At 42.8% G+C, this 19,912-nt stretch overlaps 1 protein-coding gene across 2 annotated transcripts; it reads left to right on the top strand.

Moving 5' to 3' along the window:
* Window positions 1-854: 854 nt before the first annotated feature.
* On the top strand, window positions 855-6,119 carry LOC143525961 (pannexin-3-like). 2 transcript variants are annotated; one of them, XM_077020458.1, is made up of 6 exons: window positions 862-1,155; window positions 1,482-1,673; window positions 3,349-3,491; window positions 3,746-3,960; window positions 4,339-5,072; window positions 5,586-6,119. In XM_077020458.1, the coding sequence occupies exons 2-6, from the start codon at window positions 1,490-1,492 to the stop codon at window positions 5,642-5,644; spliced, it is 1,335 nt and encodes a 444-aa protein (XP_076876573.1). In that variant the 5' UTR covers window positions 862-1,155; window positions 1,482-1,489; the 3' UTR covers window positions 5,645-6,119. The 2 variants fall into 2 exon arrangements, with proteins under 2 accessions (XP_076876572.1, XP_076876573.1); XM_077020457.1 differs by lacking the exon at window positions 5,586-6,119 and having other exon boundaries at window positions 855-1,155; window positions 4,339-5,578.
* The last annotated feature ends 13,793 nt before the right edge of the window (window positions 6,120-19,912 follow it).

Genomic DNA, 19,912 nt, shown 5'->3' with positions numbered 1-19,912 from the left:
GCGTAGGTGTGGTTTGTGATCCATTTTATGCACTAAAACCCTGTATTAAGACTGTTTACTCCAAATGTGGGAAGTCATTCAAATCCAAAAGTTCGACAGTATTCGACAGCTTTTTGGCTCTTGTGCCTGGTGCATGTTGGGTATTTTAGGTGGAGCAAAGTTGTGGGAGGTTGGCAGAGATGATTACAGTTTTTAAAAATCAGAGGAAGGTTTGGTTCCCCCTCAAATAATCAGAGATTACAGGCTGCTTCTCGCACATGTGGCCTGCATCTTAGACCATAGTGTGTGCATATCATGTGTAGTTGAACTGTAGTCTTTCATACATTTAATACCATGCCCAGTACTTATTAGGGTCTTAACCTTTGACCCTGGTGTATTGCCGTGAGCATCACATTGTAGATGCGACCGTGAGGGGTGCAGTTGCAGAGTAGAACTATGAACCAGCGAGACTGGAAACCCGCCACATTACAGTCTTGGTGCACTTCAGTGAGGAGTTGCACAGCTCCACTCCAAAGAGCAGCACTGCTGCATGCGCAATCACAGCACTGCTTTTTATTAAGACAGAAAGGGCCTTCATATGAAAGGCACTATATTCTGTAAGAACTTGCTGAAAGATTAGCGTCTGTGCTGTTAACCAGCGCTCTGGAGTATGTGAACTTCTCAAAGCCCTCGGAGTGGCACTGAAACAGAGTCAGTGGCAGCGCTCCAGAGTTCCCCGAGCTTGTTCAGAAGAATGCTGGGTCTGCTCGGGGCAGATGTATATAAATAGTGCGGGCGATTATAGAGGGAGGAAAAGCCACAGAGGCGTGTGTTTGAAGCAAAGGACGCCATCAGCCTGGTGGGCATTTTACGGATCTGTTGCCTTACATCCCCAGCCTTTACTTATTTTTCCCTCTCTCTCTCTCCCTGTCCCCCCTCTCTCTCTCTTCTCCTCTCCCTTTTTCTCTCTCTCTCTCCCTCTTTCTCTCTCTCTGCTGCTTGGGGTTCCAAAAAGTTCTATAACCCCTTTAATTACACCTTACACCCTGTCCACTACTACCTCCCATTTACTTTAGCCCTGCCCTGGTACATAAAGACCTCGCCAGCATGCAGGTCTTCTCCGCAGTACCAGGTCATCGTGGGAGCATTTGCCACCTAACGTGTCAGCAGCTCAAGGTACTGTACTCTTAAATGCACACATCTCAGTCAGGAATGTATTATACCATTTAGTGTATGGGAACTGGCGAACAGCAGATGATAATTAGCCAAGATGAAATTAATTAAACAAATGGATGATTTCTGGCGCGGAAGCACGAGCAGCATTCTGAAAACCGCTTAACGATGTGGCCTTGGATCAAACTAGTATTCTTTTCCTGTGATGTTAATGGAGACCAAAATATCTTCCCATAAAGCATTTTATTTGCATTTGACTTTGTACTGGACACTAACCTATGGAAGGAGAATATCGGTATGGGAGACACATGCTGTGATCCTGTCCCCAGCCCAGACCATGTCCATCGCCCACACTGCAGCCCAGGCGGTGCTGCGAGATGCCCTGCTTCGAGACGACAGCGGAGGCCCCCGCGCCCGTCACCTGGAACTGGAGCTGCCCCTGGACAGGGTTATTAAGTTTGTGTCGGTGGGACTGCCTCTTCTACTTGTGTCACTGGCATTTGCTCGAGAGATCTCTATTGGTTAGTATCTCCGCTGTTTTTTTTTTTCTGTCTCCAATGTTCAAACATAAGTTCAGGTCAGCAGTCACTGATGTGTTCACCTTTGTTCACCAGATCAGAAAAGATTTTAAAAAGAGGTGATGTAGATCAGATCTGCAGTGGAGCCCATGGGGTTTGTTCTCTGGAGTTTCCTCCCACTCTCTCTGGCATTTGTATCTTCCCTGATTTGCAAGGATTTGCGGAAGGGAGTAAGCTATACATTTGTGCAGAAGATGCATTAAAATACCTACAAAAATAGCTGGGAGTGTATTTTTTTAGATTTATGTAAGAACTATTAGCTATTAGGTACTATTATTAGCTGTTAATAGTGATCTGTATCTGAACTGTAAATGAAATTAGGCCAAAGAGCTGTGAATATGAATCAACAATGTGCTTCTGGTTTTTATTTGGTAAAATTCTTCTAATTTAGCATGAGTAACTTTGAAACTTGTAAAGGAAGTATGTTAATGAAAAGGAAGCATGCTGAGGGGAAGCTAATTAAATGTCAGCATCAATTTCACATGTACCTTTTCCTTTTTTTTAATGGTGGTCATGGTCATTTGTTTTGTAGCATTATTAGCCTGACAGGCCAGTAGGGGTTTTGGTATAAATGACACTGTGCTGCTAGATTCATCTTGCCAAGTTCTTTGAAAGAGGAAGCTGACTGGTGAAGGCAGCTGTCTGGGGAAGGCAGCTGACTCTGAGGTTGCAATCAGTTCTTCTAGAGTTGGTCCGCAATCAGCTCTCACAGATGTTAATTGGCATGAGGATGATTAAGAGAGACGCGGAAAGATGACAAGGGTCTGTAATTACAGTGAGCCGGCTCATTCCCAGTTCTCTATTTCAGGCCAACCAGATGATATGCTAATTAAAGCAGCAGTCATGCTAAGCAGAGTCTAGTGCAGACTGGTAGAATCTGGTTCCTGGCCACATTTGGTCTTTAAAATGTTTACAAAACACAAGTATTTGGGGGGAGTATTAAATTATTGATGGAGTACATTTTGCCAAAAGCTGTTGACCTTATCTGTCTGTGAATGCCTTTAGCTGAGGTCCTATATGTTGAAAGATGATGAAAGATAACTTTATATCCCTTTAGTGTCTCCAGCTATGGCACAAAAACATGTGTATTCCAGCATGAACATGCCCCTTGTCTTCCTCAACAGTTTGCTTTAATCTTGTCTCGTGTAATTTATTGAGCCGTGTTCCCTGCAGCTCATGTGTCTGTAATAAGCATGGATGTGGGCAGTGTCTTGTTCGGGATGTAAATTGGGGGTTGAGTGTAGGTTTTGGAGGAATACACTGTTGTTTAAGGAGTGTATATAAAGCGGGAGCTTGGCCTCTCCACAGGGGCGGAGGCACACCCTCGTGCGGCTGCTCCACCCAGTGCTACAGCTTTCGTTCCGCCAGCTGTGCTCCAGAAAAAGAGTGTAAGACTGGAGAAGCCATGCCACCCAGCACTAACACCACCCTTTCATCATCTCCACGGTCTGTGGTCCTGATCTCATGATGATACCCTGACCACACCAACGGGGCTTGTTCTAAACCTTTAACAGAAGATTGCTTTTTTTGAGGGATGGAAATTAAACTGGTTCCAGGACTACAACTAACCTGTGTGTCAAGGTTATTTTAAGTCACGGACTAACGTTTGTCCTTTCAGGCCCACAGATTAGCTGTTTCCCTCCCAGTAACTTCACGGCCAAGCAGGCTGCGTACGTGGACACGTACTGCTGGGACGTGCTGATGCACCATGAGTTCGACACAAATGGAAACGTGGAGGAGCGATCGCTCTGGGTGCACAAGGTACAGCTCTGTGTGACCAACAGCGGCGGTTATAGCAAAAAGCTAAATATGAGTATTGCTAACGGGAAAGACTCACCACAGCAAACATTTTCCCATCTTTTTCTGACCATTTGTCTAAATGTACGGCCAATAAAAACTTTTATAACTGAATACCGATTTGAATCCCTTTTCAGACATAATAAAGCAGAACCAGTTGAACATGTTTTGGTTTTCTGCTCCTTGACTGTGACTGACTCAGATGTTCTCGTACTCAGATGTTCCCGTACTCCTTACTCATCATGGCGATGATGATGTACCTGCCGGCGCTTATCTGGAGGTTCCTGGCCACGCCCAGCCTGGGCTCCGACCTGCTCTTCATCACTGACGAGCTGGACAAGTCCTACAACCGCTCGGTGCGACTTGCCCAAAGCATCCTGGAGCTCAAACAGAGCTCTGAAAACCCCCAAGAGTTCCAGGACGAGCTGTGGAGGTAAGCAATGAGAATGGAGTGGGTTGACCATCTCTGTCTGTATCAGCCTTCCATCTGTGTTTGACACCAGAGACAGTTAATGTTATTCTATAATAAGTAATGGACTTCCATATATTGAAGTAGAAATTATCTGTTAAATATTGAACATGATGAATGCTTTGTCGGTGTGGATTAAATGTAGATTATCACAGGGTAAAGAATCCCACTGTTGGTGGATACAAGTGAATCAAAAAATGTATAATGTAGAAGTATGAATGCACTGCAATTTGTAGATTTTCTTTGGGGCTGTGATTGAAACTGAAATTGAAGTGCTTTTAGTCAGCCTCTTTGTCAAAAGAAGAGTGATACTCTGTTTCAATTAAAAACACTATTCATCAGAGCCAAGAGGAAGCGTTACTTTGAGTACCCCCTGCTGGAGAGATACATGCAGTGCAAGCACGGCTCCTACTTCCTGGTCAGCATGCTGTTCCTGCGAGGCTTCCTCCTGCTCACCTTCATGTCGGCCTCCTGCCTGTACCTGGTCTACTTCCACCTCTCGGCTTTCCTGCAGGACGAGTTCAGCTGTCTCGTGCGCACAGGGCTCCTACGCGACCAGCCCTGGGTGCCCGAGCTAGTGCAGTGCAAGATGACCGGCCTGCTGGTCTTCCAGGTCATTAGTGTGGCCTGTGGTGCCATCTACGTCCTGCTCACACCCATTGTGCTCTTCAGTCTGCTGCGCCTCTTCTGCTGGGACACCGGGTTCCTCTCGCTGTACGAGGTGCTTCCTGGCCTGAGCCTCATCAGCGGGCAGAAGTTGGGCTGCCCGCTCAACGACCTCAACGTGCTGCTGCTCTTTTTGCGGGCCAACCTGGCACAGCTGCGCTCCTACGGGCAGCTGAGGGCCCTGTGCTCTTTGGCGCCCCCTCAGGTTAAAGGGGGCAAGGGCATTCTGACGGAGGAACAGGCGGAAGAGACAGCGGAGGCGGCCGAAGAGCTGGAGGAGGAGATGAGGGAGGCCAGGGAGGAGGGCAAGCTCAACCTGGTGGACATCATGACAGTACTAGGTGCAGCCAGAGGGAATGTGGTGAACTGTCCTGAACAGCGCCCTCTGGTGGAAGAGAACATGACACTCGGTACAGTTACCATCATCTACCTGCTAAAGCGTATACTTCTAGTGGGCATATTTGTGTACATCATATGGGATGTTCAGAAAATTTTCAAGTGAGGTCTACCACACATAACAGATGAGTAAAATATATGAAATATGACAGGGTCCTGTGTTCCCTCATATAGAGCCTAGGTTCAAAAGGCTAAGAGTTTCAATTATGGATATGCAAAATTACAGGGTAAATTATAAATTATATTATCATGATATGTGTATATATTTACATATGTAAATAGAGTAGAAACTTGTGCTAAAAGAATTTAAAAGGGCACTTAAGTCATTAAAGTTTGTTATTTGTGTAATGTGTTCTGATAAATACAACCTAAATCAGTATTTTAATCGCAAACTGAGACAATAAGTTTCTATAAACTGTTCTATAAAATTACTTTCTTTAAACTATAAATTCTGAAGGAGGCTTTTGACAAAAATATGGACCATGGTAGAATTTATACCCCTAACGGCCCTCTCTGTCTTTTTACAGAGCCTAACCACCAGGGGTACCATGAATTGAAGGAGACAACATCATGTTGTTTTGGCTAAACATACACCAATGGAATCATCGTTGTGAGGACAAACAGGGATGGACCACAGATTAGCCACATCCCCTTTAGACTAGGAGACTGAGATTAAACAATAAAATATGAAACACCTCATGACACCTCATATGAAACACCTTTCCACTGATGTTTAGAATGTTTAGAATCAGTCGTAATGATGGTCTGAGAAATGTAACCTTATATAACAAAGTACCTCAGGAATTTTCCAGATGTCCTCCCAAAAGCCTCCATTAGAATTGATCATTTATGAATTTGCATCTTTTTTATTTATACTTTATTGTTCTCTTATTCATGATTGTAATTTTAAATTGCCATTTTTCTTTTCATTAACTATTAAAATTAATTGTTTGCTTGCCTTTGTAACTGATGTGTGCTATATTGATTTTACACACATTTTTGACTAAACCATATGTAGCCTACTGTGGTGTCTACGTATGACCTTAGTTACCTGCAAACTACAAAAGGCTTTCATTCGTTCTTTGTCCTGCCTAAATAAAACAAGCTTAACAAGATTAACACATCCTTGTGTAGCACCATTAAATTACTGTACTAAGTTAAATAGCTCACTGTGATAATCGACATAATTTAAAAAATATACAAACTAACAGAAAACGTCACTGCATTTTACGATTATTTAGATCAATAATAGCCACATCAATGTAGCCAATTCGGTTTACCTTGAGCCGTTTACCAGCCGTTTAGACGAGGCTGCACATGAATAACCAACCAGTAGGTGGTGCCAAAACCATTTAGCAAGAATTTCACGAAATATACTAAATGCCATACCAATGTTATCGCATGTTAAATAACAACTTGAAACCATTACATATTTAATAATAAAATCAAGCAAAAAATGGGAGCACGGTCCTCTGGAACTGTCATAGTTTCAGCTTAGCTATCAATCATAATTACATTCAGTTCCAGCTCTGCCATCTCATCAATTACTCACGGTAATGAGTAACAGACATCGAAGCAGCTTCCCAGTGTAGCTTTTCAAAGGGAATGTATAACATGATTTTGTTCTCTTTGAGGGAAAACAAAACACATTTGTGTTTTCCAGTGGATCTCTTTCTCTAACCCTTAATTAGGGTCTCCATGCTCTCTGAGACCAACCCGTCCTTGCAAATATTACTCCTCCATTCAGAGTGCTTTGAAAACATTGTAACATTTTGTGTTGTATACGTGGTGCTGACGGATGTGGCGCCCGTGGTTTGAACTGGATCGGTCTCCTCTCTACTGGCAGGCTTTTCCGTTCTGAAGCTGTTGACTTCCCCGCGTTTCCTGATCATTCTGGCTAAATTACACGTGTTGAGAGGCGTTTAGCAGGCTAAGCAGGGATTTCAGCTGAGTCCACTATGACCACGTTGTATAAATTATACTTAAGGGCTAAGGATTCGTTTTTCAGACTCATCCACATACTAATTCTCATTGCAACTCTGTTAGAGATGCACCAGCCTTTTAAGGTCAGTAGCCTACCTCAGAAACCATGGTTCGAAAGTAATAATCGAAGTTAAAAAGGGTTCTGTAAATTACCCCTCGTTACAGCTTGTAAAAATGTGATAGGCCTACGTATTGACATCTCACACATTACATCACATTTACTGTCAGCTCTTTTCCTCTCTGCTTGACTGGTGAAGCTGTTTGTAGGAGAGACGTATGTTCGTTTGCCATTTGTGTTAGCCTTTTACAGTGAGAGCCTCTCTCTCTCTCTCTCTCTCTCTCTCTCTGATAAGAAAGCACTGGTAAAATGATTAGCAGGCAATTAAGAAGGGTAATGGTATTTAGGGCTGATGTTTGTATACTTCTCATAAAAGATTTCCATGGCACTTGTCCTGCTCAGTGGAGCCCATCAGAAGGTTCCAAGGTAATTTGCATCTAGAGCCTACATTTTATTTTTATCTGGCTTTAAATATAAATGTCATATGGGGTCTTTTCACAATGTTTTTGTATCATTTTATGCTGCAGTTTAGCTCCCTATGTATTTACAAAATGCACAACACGGCAAACAAGGAAAGCAGTTTCTCACGTATTCTGCACACACAACCACTAATGATACATCTCAACACATAAATCATTCTTCTATAAATGATAACACCCTTCATAGCAGTCACTGGTATGTCAGATATATCACTGATAATGGAGCTTCATGGGACACAGGACAATGAGATGATAGGACAAGCAGTGCATTATAACTACATATAAAAAAGATGGAATTATTGGCTGTATGGTGAAATAAACATGGTTTCAGATTCCTTTCGCCACAGCCAAGTAGAAGTGTCCACAGGAGGGCAGGAGCGAGTTAGATTTGTACTGACAGCTGAATCCTGAGTCTCTTCTGTTTTTGAGTGTGAGAGATGGAAAAGAATTTCTATAAAGATTTTGGGGAGATCTCAGATGGAATGCTCCCGTGATCTACTACTAGTCCTTGTATGGAGTAAAACCTTGATTCTATAGATGATATTTTGCATGCTTTCGCATTGTTTAATTCTAGTAAATGACAAAATTTTACTGTTGAACCCCATCGTGAATGAGCATAAGACCTTGATTTTATAGAGGATATTTTGAAGTGGGTTTGAAGTGGGAGAATGGGTTAGTGCTGACACCCAAGTCTTTTTTAACCTTTAAACTTAGATGAAATGAAACATTAAGTTACCACCTACTCATTGTGGACCTTTATTAGTGACATAGGGCACATGGATGGCCTTGTATATGACTGCAAATTGTGCTGGTGCGCAGATTGCCCATGCTGATCTGAATGGCCATTCATCTGAGTGTGAGGAGTGGCGAGAGCGTGAGGCTATCACCTCCGACTGCCAGCACGGCCGATGGGTTAGCAGCCAGCGCCCCACGCCTGCCACCGATGCCAAGTGTGAATGAGCTGGAAATTTGCTCTGGTAGGACGCCACGCATCCAATACCATCTGCTTACAGCCGCTGAAGGGCTGGGCAGGGGCCTGACGCCTGCTCTTGCTGGAGGGGGTGAGAAGTATCCTGCTAGATCCGTGGATCTGGTGCGCGTGGCTTGTGTGACTGCTGTGTTGAGTGTTAAGGAGAAAAAAAAAACACAGGTGTTTACGTAGGGATATCACTTTTACTGTCACCCAACTTTAACAGAAGCGTGAAGGTGAGTGAAAAACTCAGATGCGTAGTCCTCTGCGGTATGTAAATGTGCCATATTTTGTCAATTGTGATTTTTCACCGCAATCGAAATTTGTCCTCCGCTTTTTACCCATCTGTGCAGTTAGAACACACCAACACACACACACACACAAGTGATTACTGGGGGGCTGTGGTGCACACATGCCCAGAGCGGTGGCCAGCCCTAGCCCTGTGCCCGGGAAGCAGTTGGGGTTAGGTGCCTTGCTCAAGGGCACCTCAGTCATGGCCTCAGGTCTGGGAATCAAACCCACGACCCTCTGGTTACAAGACCAGTTCCCTACCTCCAGGCCATGACTGCCCCAGTATGTAATACTGCAATATAAGCACATTACAGAATAGATAATATTAGTATACATACTATTTAATTGTGTTTCCAAAAGTGCAAGCTATAAACTGTGAAAGCTGTGAAATATACAGATGTGCACATATACACCTATAGAACATTTGTATTATATACAAGATGTGCATAGAAATGTACAATAAAGGTTTGAAATATCATACTTCAACAGAACGTACTAAATTGGACTCCTCAGGTAAACCAGTAGGGTCTTTCATGATGCGGGCATGTAGTATTCACGTCACCTCCAACACCCCGTGCCCGCATCACGTGACGTCACCGCTTAAACTCATGACGATTGAATTTCTTGATGAAAACGTTGATGATGAGACAAATTAAAACACCCGCGAGCACACACAGAGCACCAGGTGTCAAGAAAAACATTACAAAAGACCAAAATGTATGCAGTGTATTTACAAACTTAAAATCGTTAACACTAGAAAACACGGAAGCAGGATGCATCGGCACGTAGATACTCAAAGCAGTGTTATGATCTATTTGACAACCAAGTTTTAAAACAACTCATTACATGGATTTGTACATAACAATATGTTTTTATTTTTATTGTTGTGTCATATGCTTCTTTTGTCCATACATATTCTCGGTCGGAATTTAATTTAATGGGATTTTGTTTTACTAGAGCTTACATTGAACTCCAATGGAAGCTTATTGCTGCCAAGAATGTAAAAGAAATCTTCAGCATGTCGTTTTTACGAGGCCTTATGTCGTTACATCTTATCTCGTTATTACGAGATATTATCTCGTTACGAGATCTTATGCCGTTAAAACTACATAACTACACCCCGGTAGTTTCACGTTCCCATATTCGAAATTCTTTCATCAATAGCTTTAAGACAGTATCAGTAAAAGTGCTAAAATATGCAAGTTCTTACAACCTACAACTTTGCCTACGTCAGGAATATACATAATTTAAATAGTTGACAACTATGTTATTTTGAATGTTACCGTTACGTCAAAGGCACCGTCTTTGGACCAGTTACGTTATGTGTATGTAAGTATATTATGCTTCTGTATCTGTACGTGAGAACAAACAGTGTCTGGGTGGGTGGAGTCCTTTATAATCGTCTTGGCCTTCCACAGGCAGGGACTTGTGTAAAATTCCAGGAGGTTTTGGAGCTGAGTGGCAGTGAGTGCTGTCCACTACACCCTCCACAGAGCTTTCCTCTCAAGAGCAGTGCAGTTACCATACCTGTGGTAAAACGTCAAAACGCTCTCCACAGTGCAGGAACGTCATGTCCTGAGGATGTAGGGGTTCATCTCAAATCTCCTCAGCTGTCTGTTGAACAGGCACTTGTGCACCTTCTGGACTACCTGCTTGGTGTGTTCCACCCACCCAAGTTCCTCTGTGATGTGACCACCAAGGAACTTGAAGCTGCTGACCCTCTCCACATTTGCTACATTTTTGGTGATGGTGTGTGCACCCTCTCCTGCTTCCTGAAGTGCAGTATCAGCTCATTGGTCTCGCTAACATTTACAGGAAGGTTATTTTCCTGACAGTGTGATAGGAGCTGACCTCTTCTCTGCAAGCGGCCTTATCGTGGTCAGAGATCAGGTCCAGAGATTGCTGTATTGTAAATTTAATTGTGGTTATGAATTTAATAATGACTGGAGCTATGTCTAGCTGTGCCATTGAGGGTATACAGGAAGTACAGGAAAAATCTGAGAGGCTCTGGTGCTCAGGGGGAGGAGGTGATGCTGGCCATTGTGTTACCCGTCATTGGACTGTTACACATGTGTTACCCGTTTTTGGACTGTTACCCATGTGTTACCCATCATTGGACTGTTACCTGTGTGTCACCCGTCGTTGGACTGTTACCCGTCGTGGCACTGTTACCAGTGTGTTACCTGTCGTTGCACTGTTACCCTCGTGTTACCTGTTGTTGGACTGCTACCCATGTGTTACCTGTAATTGGACTGTTACCCATGTGTTATCTGTGGTTGGACTCTTACCCGTGTGTTACACATCATTAGACTGTTACCTGTGTGTAACCTGTCATTGGACTGTTACCCATGTGTTACCCATTGTTGGACTGTAACCCATGTGTTACCCATCATTGGACTGTTACCCGTGTGTTACCTGTCATTGGACTGTTACCCATGTGTTACCCGTCATTGGACTGTTACCCATGTGTTACCCGTTGTTGGACTGTTACTCGTGTGTCACCCATCGTTGGACTGTTACCCGTGTGTTACCCGTCATTGGACTGTTACCCGTGTGTTACCCGTCGTTGGACTGTTACCCGTTGTTTTACTGTTACCTGTGTGTTACCCGTAATTGGACTGTTACCCATGTGTTACCTGCCGTTGGATTGTTACCCATGTGTTACCTGTCGTTGGACTGTTACCCATGTGTTACCTGCCGTTGGACTGTTACCAGTGTGTTACCCATCATTGGACTGCTACCCATGTGTTACCTGTAATTGGACTGTTACCCATGTGTTATCTGTGGTTGGACTCTTACCCGTGTGTTACATGTCGTTAGACTGTTACCTGTGTGTAACCTGTCATTGGACTGTTACCCATGTGTTACCCGTTGTTGGACTATAACCCATGTGTTACCCATCATTGGACTGTTACCCGTGTGTTACCTGTCGTTGGACTGTTACCCGTCGTTTTACTGTTACCCGTGTGTTACCCGTAATTGGACTGTTACCCGTGTGTTACCTGCCTTTGGACTGTTACCCATGTGTTACCCATCATTGGATTGTTACCCGTGTGTTACCTGTCATTGGACTGTTACCCGTCGTTGCACTGTTACCCATGTGTTACCTGTCATTGGACTGTTACCCGTGTGTTACCCGTCGTTGGACTGTTACCCGTGTGTTACCTGTCATTGGGCTGTTACCCGTGTGTTACCCGTCGTTGGATTGTTTCCCATGTGTTACCTGTTGGTGGACTGTTACCTGTGTGTTACCCGTCTTTGGTCTGTTACCCATCATTGGACTGTCAGGAAGTTCAGGATCCAGATGCACAGAGTGCTGATCAGACTCCAATCTCTGAGCTTAATGTTGAGCCTCCACTCATAAGGCTGTTCTATTCAAACTGCCCACGTCTAATTACAAACAATCTCAAAATATGAACACTGTGCTTTTATCCCTAAAAGCTTCCTCAAGTGATTTAGCCCATTATCCAATTAGTGTTCTGTCTGGCCATACTTGCAAAAAAAAAAAAAAAAAAAAAAAAAAAAAACTCTCCTCTCTCTCCTGTGTGTTTGTGGAGCAGCGTGCTGATTTTTGGCCTCCTGGTTTTTCTGTTGTCTTGATGGCCACAGCAAGGGCTCCAGCAGCAGGAGATTGGAGATGGTAAAGGCAGCCAATTACTCCTCTCGTCACTAATTTGTTTCCTTTGTGTGCTGTCGTGACTTGTGGAGCTGCAGGCGAACATCAGAGGGATTTCTCATCACTGTCCAATTAAGATTGAATGTATGCTTTGTGGGGAGAAATGTCGAACAATGTGCCCATGTGATGATGATGTGACTGGCACCGTGTGATGTCTGCACCCTGTTTGCTATGGCCCAGCGTGGCTGAGGTAATGGCTTCCTAATCCTAAAGGTAGGGCGAAGGATGGATGGAGAGAGGGAGCAAGAGAGAGATAGTGGGAGAGGGAGAGAGAGAGAGACAGTGGGGAACCGAGAGGGAGACAGAGAGACAGTGGGAGACAGAGAGAGACAGTGGGGGACAGAGAGGGAGAGAGAGGGGGAGAGAGAGGGGAGTAGAGGTGGAGAGAAACAGAACAGTAAGAAGCTATGGCATGCTTCACTGCTGCCTGGGAGACTTTGATTACTGCTGCAAAATGTTTCTCCCCTAGTCCTAAATGGAAGGTGAAAAGTGCCTGGGCAGTAGTGAGACCCAAATTACTGCACCCTCGCAAAGTTTATGACAAGATCGATATCACTGGCATTGTTTTTAGTGGCTTCTATATGAAGACAGATGTCCAAATTAAAACGCAGCGCCTCGCTCAAATGTATTCACCCGGAGCGCCACTTAAAGATTAAAGCAACACGCCTCGGATGCCCTCTCTTCATCTCAAAAACGTCCTTTCAAAGTTAAGTAAACATAAAATGCCAGTTTAGATCCCTGCTAACACAAAGAGGTTTTTCAAAAGAGTCCAAATGCATTAGCAGAGTATGGCAGTTCGACGACCGTGTCAGAGAAGTGTCTACGTTATCTGGAAGGTGCGGCGTCAGTTTGCATCCGCGAGACTCTGACCTTGCGATCAGTCAACACGGCTGAAGTGAAAGAGAATGACAACCTGTTTACAACCTCTCAGATGATGTAGAGACTCTCACTCATCCTCTGTGTAGTCACACGTTTGTCTCATAATACCAGGTATAGTCGGGAATGTCTTTTTTAGACCAAGAACAGAAAGTCAGGAATTCAAGAGTCAAAACCATGACAAAATAAGGGGTAATGAAGTGATGTAATGCTTCATTTCCTATTGATGTTACACCCTTTGCTGAGTATGCTTATTGGTGAGGACAGGTGTGATGAAGGTGTATATTTTAGTGTATTGTGTTACAGGTCAATAGTTATATTACTTTGTGATGTCTTGAAACCCAGTCAGTGTAAGTTTGGTTCACAGGCCTTCCATCTGTATCAACAGGCACATTATAAATGCCAAGGCTGCCATTAAACTATTTAAATGTCAATGCAATTAAATATGAGATATAATCCTTTTTTTAGTTGGGTTCATTTTATTGTAGCTTTCTGGATGACGCAGATGCTCAAGTACTGCAGAAGCAATGCAGTAAGTGTTGTTGGTTTTGGTAGCTGTGTTGCTCTGATGCAATATGCATGCCAAGAAACGTCTGTCTGAGTTTCATCTGTCACCGTGCATTCACCGTGTGTGTGTAGCTGTATGCGTGTATTTGTGTGTGTGCACATGTGGCAGGAGTGTGTGTTAGGGACTTGGGAACTATATGTTTGGTTTGTGTGTGTGTGTGTGCGTGTGTGTGTGTGCGTGTGTGTGTGTGTGTGTGTGTGTGTGTGTGTGTGTGTGTGCGCGTGTGTGTGCGCGTGTGTGTGTGTGTGTGTGTGTGTGTGTGTGTGTGTGTGCATCTGTATTATCTATGAAAACATGTGGCGCAGTCCGCCTCTGTAGACAGTGTGGTATTTAGAGTGCAATTGTTCGAGTTCACCCGAGGCATGGTGATACACTGAGAACAACTCTGTGGGATAAATAAGCTCTCTATGGCTTGAATATGAGACGAGGTAAACCAATATATTACAGCCTGGGTCACATGGATTTGGGCTTATTTTTAACAGTATCATTTTGAGATAGATTGAATTTGATTTAGGGTATCTGCACCCAGGCCCTAAAATTCTCCAGCCGAGCCACTTTATCAGTAGCTTAGCTCCTGCACCAGTCGCCTAACTCCTGCACCAGTAACCTAACTCCTGCACCAGTAGCCTAACACCTGCACCAGTAGCCTAACTCCTGCACCAGTAACCTAACTCCTGCACCAGTAGCCTAACTCCTGCACCAGTAACCTAACTCCTGCACCAGTAGCCTAACACCTGCACCAGTAGCCTAACACCTGCACTAGTAACCTAACACCTGCACCAGTAGCCTAAGTGCTACACCAGTAGCCTAACACCTGCACCAGTAGCCTAACTCCTGCACCAGTAACCTAACTCCTGCACCAGTAGCCTAACACCTGCACCAGTAGCTTAACTGCTACACCAGTAACCTAACACCTGCACCAGTAACCTAACACCTGCACAAGTAGCCTAACTCCTGCACCAGTAACCTAACACCTGCACCAGTAGCTTAACTGCTACACCAGTAACCTAACACCTGCACCAGTAACCTAACACCTGCACCAGTAGCCTAACTCCTGCACCAGTAGCCTAACACCTGCACCAGTAGCCTAACTCCTGCAGTTTTCTGCACACTTTTCTGTCTCACACTTGGAAAGTTGCCTGTCTTCATTCATTATTTATTTCTAGTACATTGCTGAAACAGTTTTCATGTCACAGATCATTTCATGATTTGTTTTGAACTGATGTGAACTATTATATTTTTACCATAAAATAGTCTAGTTTAAAGTAGCGAATGCAGATGATAGCTGTGCATTTAGGGGGTTTCTTCAGAGTCTTATTTTACAAACACACATGTACAGTAGACATGGATCTTTATGAGTTGCTCAGAGCAGTGCATATAAGGTCCTGGTACCCCTGTGATATCGAATCACCCCTCTATCAATGTGCCATACACCAATATTGGTTTTTAAAACGAGGCTGGTGACTTCAAGCCAAATGTACAGGGGCATTCTTGATATTGTCCTGTGAGATCTTGCATATCGGACTCAGCTGAATGTATTTTTAAAGATTTCCATTTTTTGGAGCCTTGAACTGTTTACTGACAATCATCCTGAATTTATAAATATAAATTTGAGTTGTGTGTGGAAAAGTAATCCCTGGCTAGCCAAGCATAGCAGAATGGGTGAAACCCCTCACATTTGCGTTAGATAAGGTCGTCCTGTCACACTCCTAGTGGCTGTACGGCTCTAGGTGTGAGTCTCATTCTGTCAAAGGGCAATAAAAGACAAAACAACACTGTGACCACATTTACATGCTGGATGTTTGAAATATAAGCAGTCCTCTGACTAAGAGAAGTAATAAGAGAAGTAATTTAGATGATTCTACAGTTTCCTCTACTTTGGCTCGTATTTCTACTGCTGAAATAAGGTATTTTCAGCTATGCATGTAGTTCAGCAAATAGCCACCAGGTGGACGTGTTGTACGTTCTAAAGTGTCCGATTCATTTATCACAACACAAAAGGTCATCGTTCCTTTATATACTATTAAGATGCCTAATTTTTATCATTTTCACCACGATATATGTTGTGGTATAAGCGATTTGATGAAAATGTATTTAAAACATACCGTAAAATTGGAGTCAAGGTAGGTTTTAGGTCTATTTTCACTCAGATGATAGAAAGACACTAAAGGACAGAGATGAAGGCTCTAGACTAACATGCTTTTTTGGGAGGCTAATTGTTCCTGAAAATACAACAGAGAGTAGGCGTTTGGTCACCTTGGAAACAGCGTAAAGGCATTCAGGAGGAGATATTAAGGTCTGAATCAGAGAGCAGGAGCAATGGGATTCTGTGTGTATAAGACCAGAGGCCACATTCACACCCGTCTAAGTGTAGGTTAGCTGTTCCTGGATCATTTTCTTATTTCCCTTCTCCATATGCAACAGGAAATGTGGTTTAAATACCACTGATATAGGATGCCATTTCATAGGTGATTTTTTATTTCACAGTGTTATCAGATAAGGAAATACTAATAAAGTGGTATTGACGCCACTTTTATCCTGCAATATATACAGATGTCTCGTGGAAGTTTGCGGCAAACTCTTGAATTTGCTGATTAATTCCACAAATTATTTCTTAATCCAAAGGGAATTCTGTTGTGTGAACGTCCTTGTGCATTAGGCTAACAGCAATCATGTGCAGTATTTCCTGTTCACCATTATTTATGTGAAAGATAATGTTATATTCAAATACGCAGTGATTTTCAAAACACGTCTAAACACTGACTATTGAAGGACATGGCAACCTGATTTTAGATGGAAATGGGCCTAGGAACATCTGATGTGCATTTATCTATGTGAGAGTCATGGATGTAGGTGCGGTCTGTCTGCATGACCAAACAGAACTGACACAGACCAACCGGACACCACAAGCAATCAGAGCCATTTGTGATGTTGCTTTTAGACACACCATTTACTTACAAGGATGAATGACTTTGTTTGTGCAAAGCCCAACACAGCTGGAATATCCATCCTTTTATATGCATGTATTCCTACTGTGATCTGCACTGATGAAGCAGTGGTGTGGGTGTACGCTGTCCTTAACGGCCTGTTTCCAACTCATCTTGGAAGGATTTGCCAGTGATTCAAAAAATATCCCAAGACAAGAATCCAATATAAACATCAAAAAGGGGGGATTTACAGTGTTATTGGGTCGAAATGCTGCCATCTTGGCATGACCCAAACATCACCTGGCATGTAGAGAATCTTCACCATGTAGAGAATCTTCACTGTGTATAGAATCTTCACTGTGTAGAGAATCTTCACCGTGCAGAGATTCTTCACCGTGTAGTGAATATTCACCATGTAGAGATTCTTCACCATGTAGTGAATATTCACCATGTAGAGATTCTTCACCATGTAGTGAATATTCACCATGTAGAGAATCTTCACCGTGTAGTGAATATTCACCATGTAGAGATTCTTCACCATGTAGTGAATATTCACCATTTAGAGAATCTTCACCATGTAGTGAATATTCACCATTTAGAGAATCTTCACCATGTAGAGAATATTCACCATGTAGTGAATATTCACCATGTAGAGAATATTCACCATGTAGTGAATATTCACCATGTAGAGATTCTTCACCATGTAGTGAATATTCACCATTTAGAGAATCTTCACCATGTAGTGAATATTCACCATTTAGAGAATCTTCACCATGTAGAGAATATTCACCATGTAGTGAATATTCACCATGTAGAGAATATTCACCAGTTCTAAGCTTGCTGCATTGTCTACTGGCAGCTTCATGTGTAATAAAAAAAAATTAACTAGAAAAAGAAAAAGTAGTAAAAATGTAATCAGCATAATTATTCAGTAGGCTAAGAGACTATTATTAAAATGAAAGGAAGTTGAGTTTAAGGGAAAATACCTTAACGCTGTATCTGTAGCTCCTGAGACAACGAAGGCATTAGGAAACAGATCCCGGGAGATGTTAGGAGGTTAAGGAAATGAAAAAAAAAAACTGCTGATCTACTGGGAATTTCACGTACAACCATCTCTAGGGTTTGAAGAGAATGGTCTGAAAAAGAGAAAATATCCAGTGAGCGGCAGTTGTGTGGGCGCAAATGCTTTGTTGATGCCAGAGGTCAGAGGGCGTTGCCTGGTCTGATGACTCTCGATTTCGGCTGCGACATTCTTATGGTAGGGTCAGAATTTGGTGTCAACAATATGAAAGCATGGATCCATCCTGCCTTGTATCAACGGTTCACCAACGGCTGGTGGTGGTGCTGTGGTGTGGGGGATATTTTCCTGGCACATTTTGGGCCCATTAGTACCAATTGAGCATCGTGTCAACAAGCATTGTTGCTGACCATGTCCATCCCTTTATGACCACGGTGTACACATCTTCTGATGGCTACATCCAGCAGGATAACGCGCTGCTGGATGTCATGTCATAAAGCTCGAAGCATCTCAGACAGGTTTCTTGAGCACGACAATGACTTCACTGTACTCGAATGGCCTCCACAGTCACAAGATCTCAATCCTACAGAGCACCTTTGGGATGTGGTGGAACAGGAGATTCACATCATGGATGTGCAGCTGACAAATCTGCAGCAACTGTGTGATGTTATCATGTCAATATGGACCAGACTGTCTGAGGAATGTTTCTGAGTACCTTGTTGAATCTATGCCACGAAGGATTAAGGCAGTTCTGAAGGCAAAGGGGGTCCAACCCGCTACTAGCAAGGTGTACTTAATAAAGTGGCCAGTGAGTATATATTTTTATAAACATGTAAGCATTGCTTTCACTGCAAGGACTTTTGAAACAGAGTCGAGCTGAAATACATGGTTAGTTTCTGTTTCAACATGATTCTTCATTTATGCTCATTAATAATCAATACTAATTAATAATTAATACTACTAATAAAGATTAACGAATACTGTGTTACATATCTACAATATGTAAATTAAAAATCCACAAACTCTAAAACCGTCCAACTTTCATTTTACCCTGGAAGTCTTTCTACTTGCTTGTCAGTTAATAAATTCTGGTCCACAGAGTCCTGATAAATATTACAAAGTCGTTTGCTCTGGCCAACGGATAGAAATATAATAGATTTTTCATATGAGCAATTACCTCGTGTAATAGGTTATTGTTTTATGACTCATTCCAAAAGGCACTAGCATTAATCTCAATCAATAGTTCATCAGCCTGACTAACACATATTATCTCTGCCTTTTGTTAGCAAGTATGCTAATTTCTCTTCTTCAACTCAGTTCTAGCCAGACAAATGTTGGATTGCTTCATTCGCAAATATTCATTAATATTCAGACTCTGCTATGTTGACCACTCCTCGTTGTACCCTTGATTAAACAGAATATTAACTCTGCAGCATCAAATGCTCTGAAAGGCAAGCTGCTTGTCTATGAATCGTCTAGATCCATACAACTGCTGCTCTTCAATGATCAGAAATAAACAAAAGGCATTCATCATTAAAAGAAACATTCTAATACAACCCTGAATATATATATATATATATATATATATATATATATATATATATATATATATATATATATATATATATATATATATGTGTGTGTGTGTGTGTGTGTGTGTGTGTGTGTGTGTGTGTGCGTGTGCGTGTGTATGTGTCAAGTGTCAAGTCATGGAGAATATGGGGTTGAAGGTCTCTTCTTTTAGTTCATCACTGACTCTCCTGTAAACTGTACAACTGTAAAATCTTGTTTTTTTTGTGCAGTATTGTGACGCTCTGGGCTGGACGAAGGACGAGACACGGATCCCTCTGGCTTGACAGACGTCACTTTTATTTTAGCGCGTAACGCGCACGAAAAACACAGATATAGCGCAATAGCGCACGTAGACTACTCCGCATACACACACAACGTGTAGACTTAGACAACGACGAGCACAGGACACTGCACGAGCGCACATTAAATAGACAAA

This window comes from Brachyhypopomus gauderio, chromosome 10, assembly GCF_052324685.1.
Source record: "Brachyhypopomus gauderio isolate BG-103 chromosome 10, BGAUD_0.2, whole genome shotgun sequence".
Lineage (NCBI taxonomy): Eukaryota > Metazoa > Chordata > Actinopteri > Gymnotiformes > Hypopomidae > Brachyhypopomus > Brachyhypopomus gauderio.
This window is presented reverse-complemented; position numbering and strand designations above follow the sequence as displayed.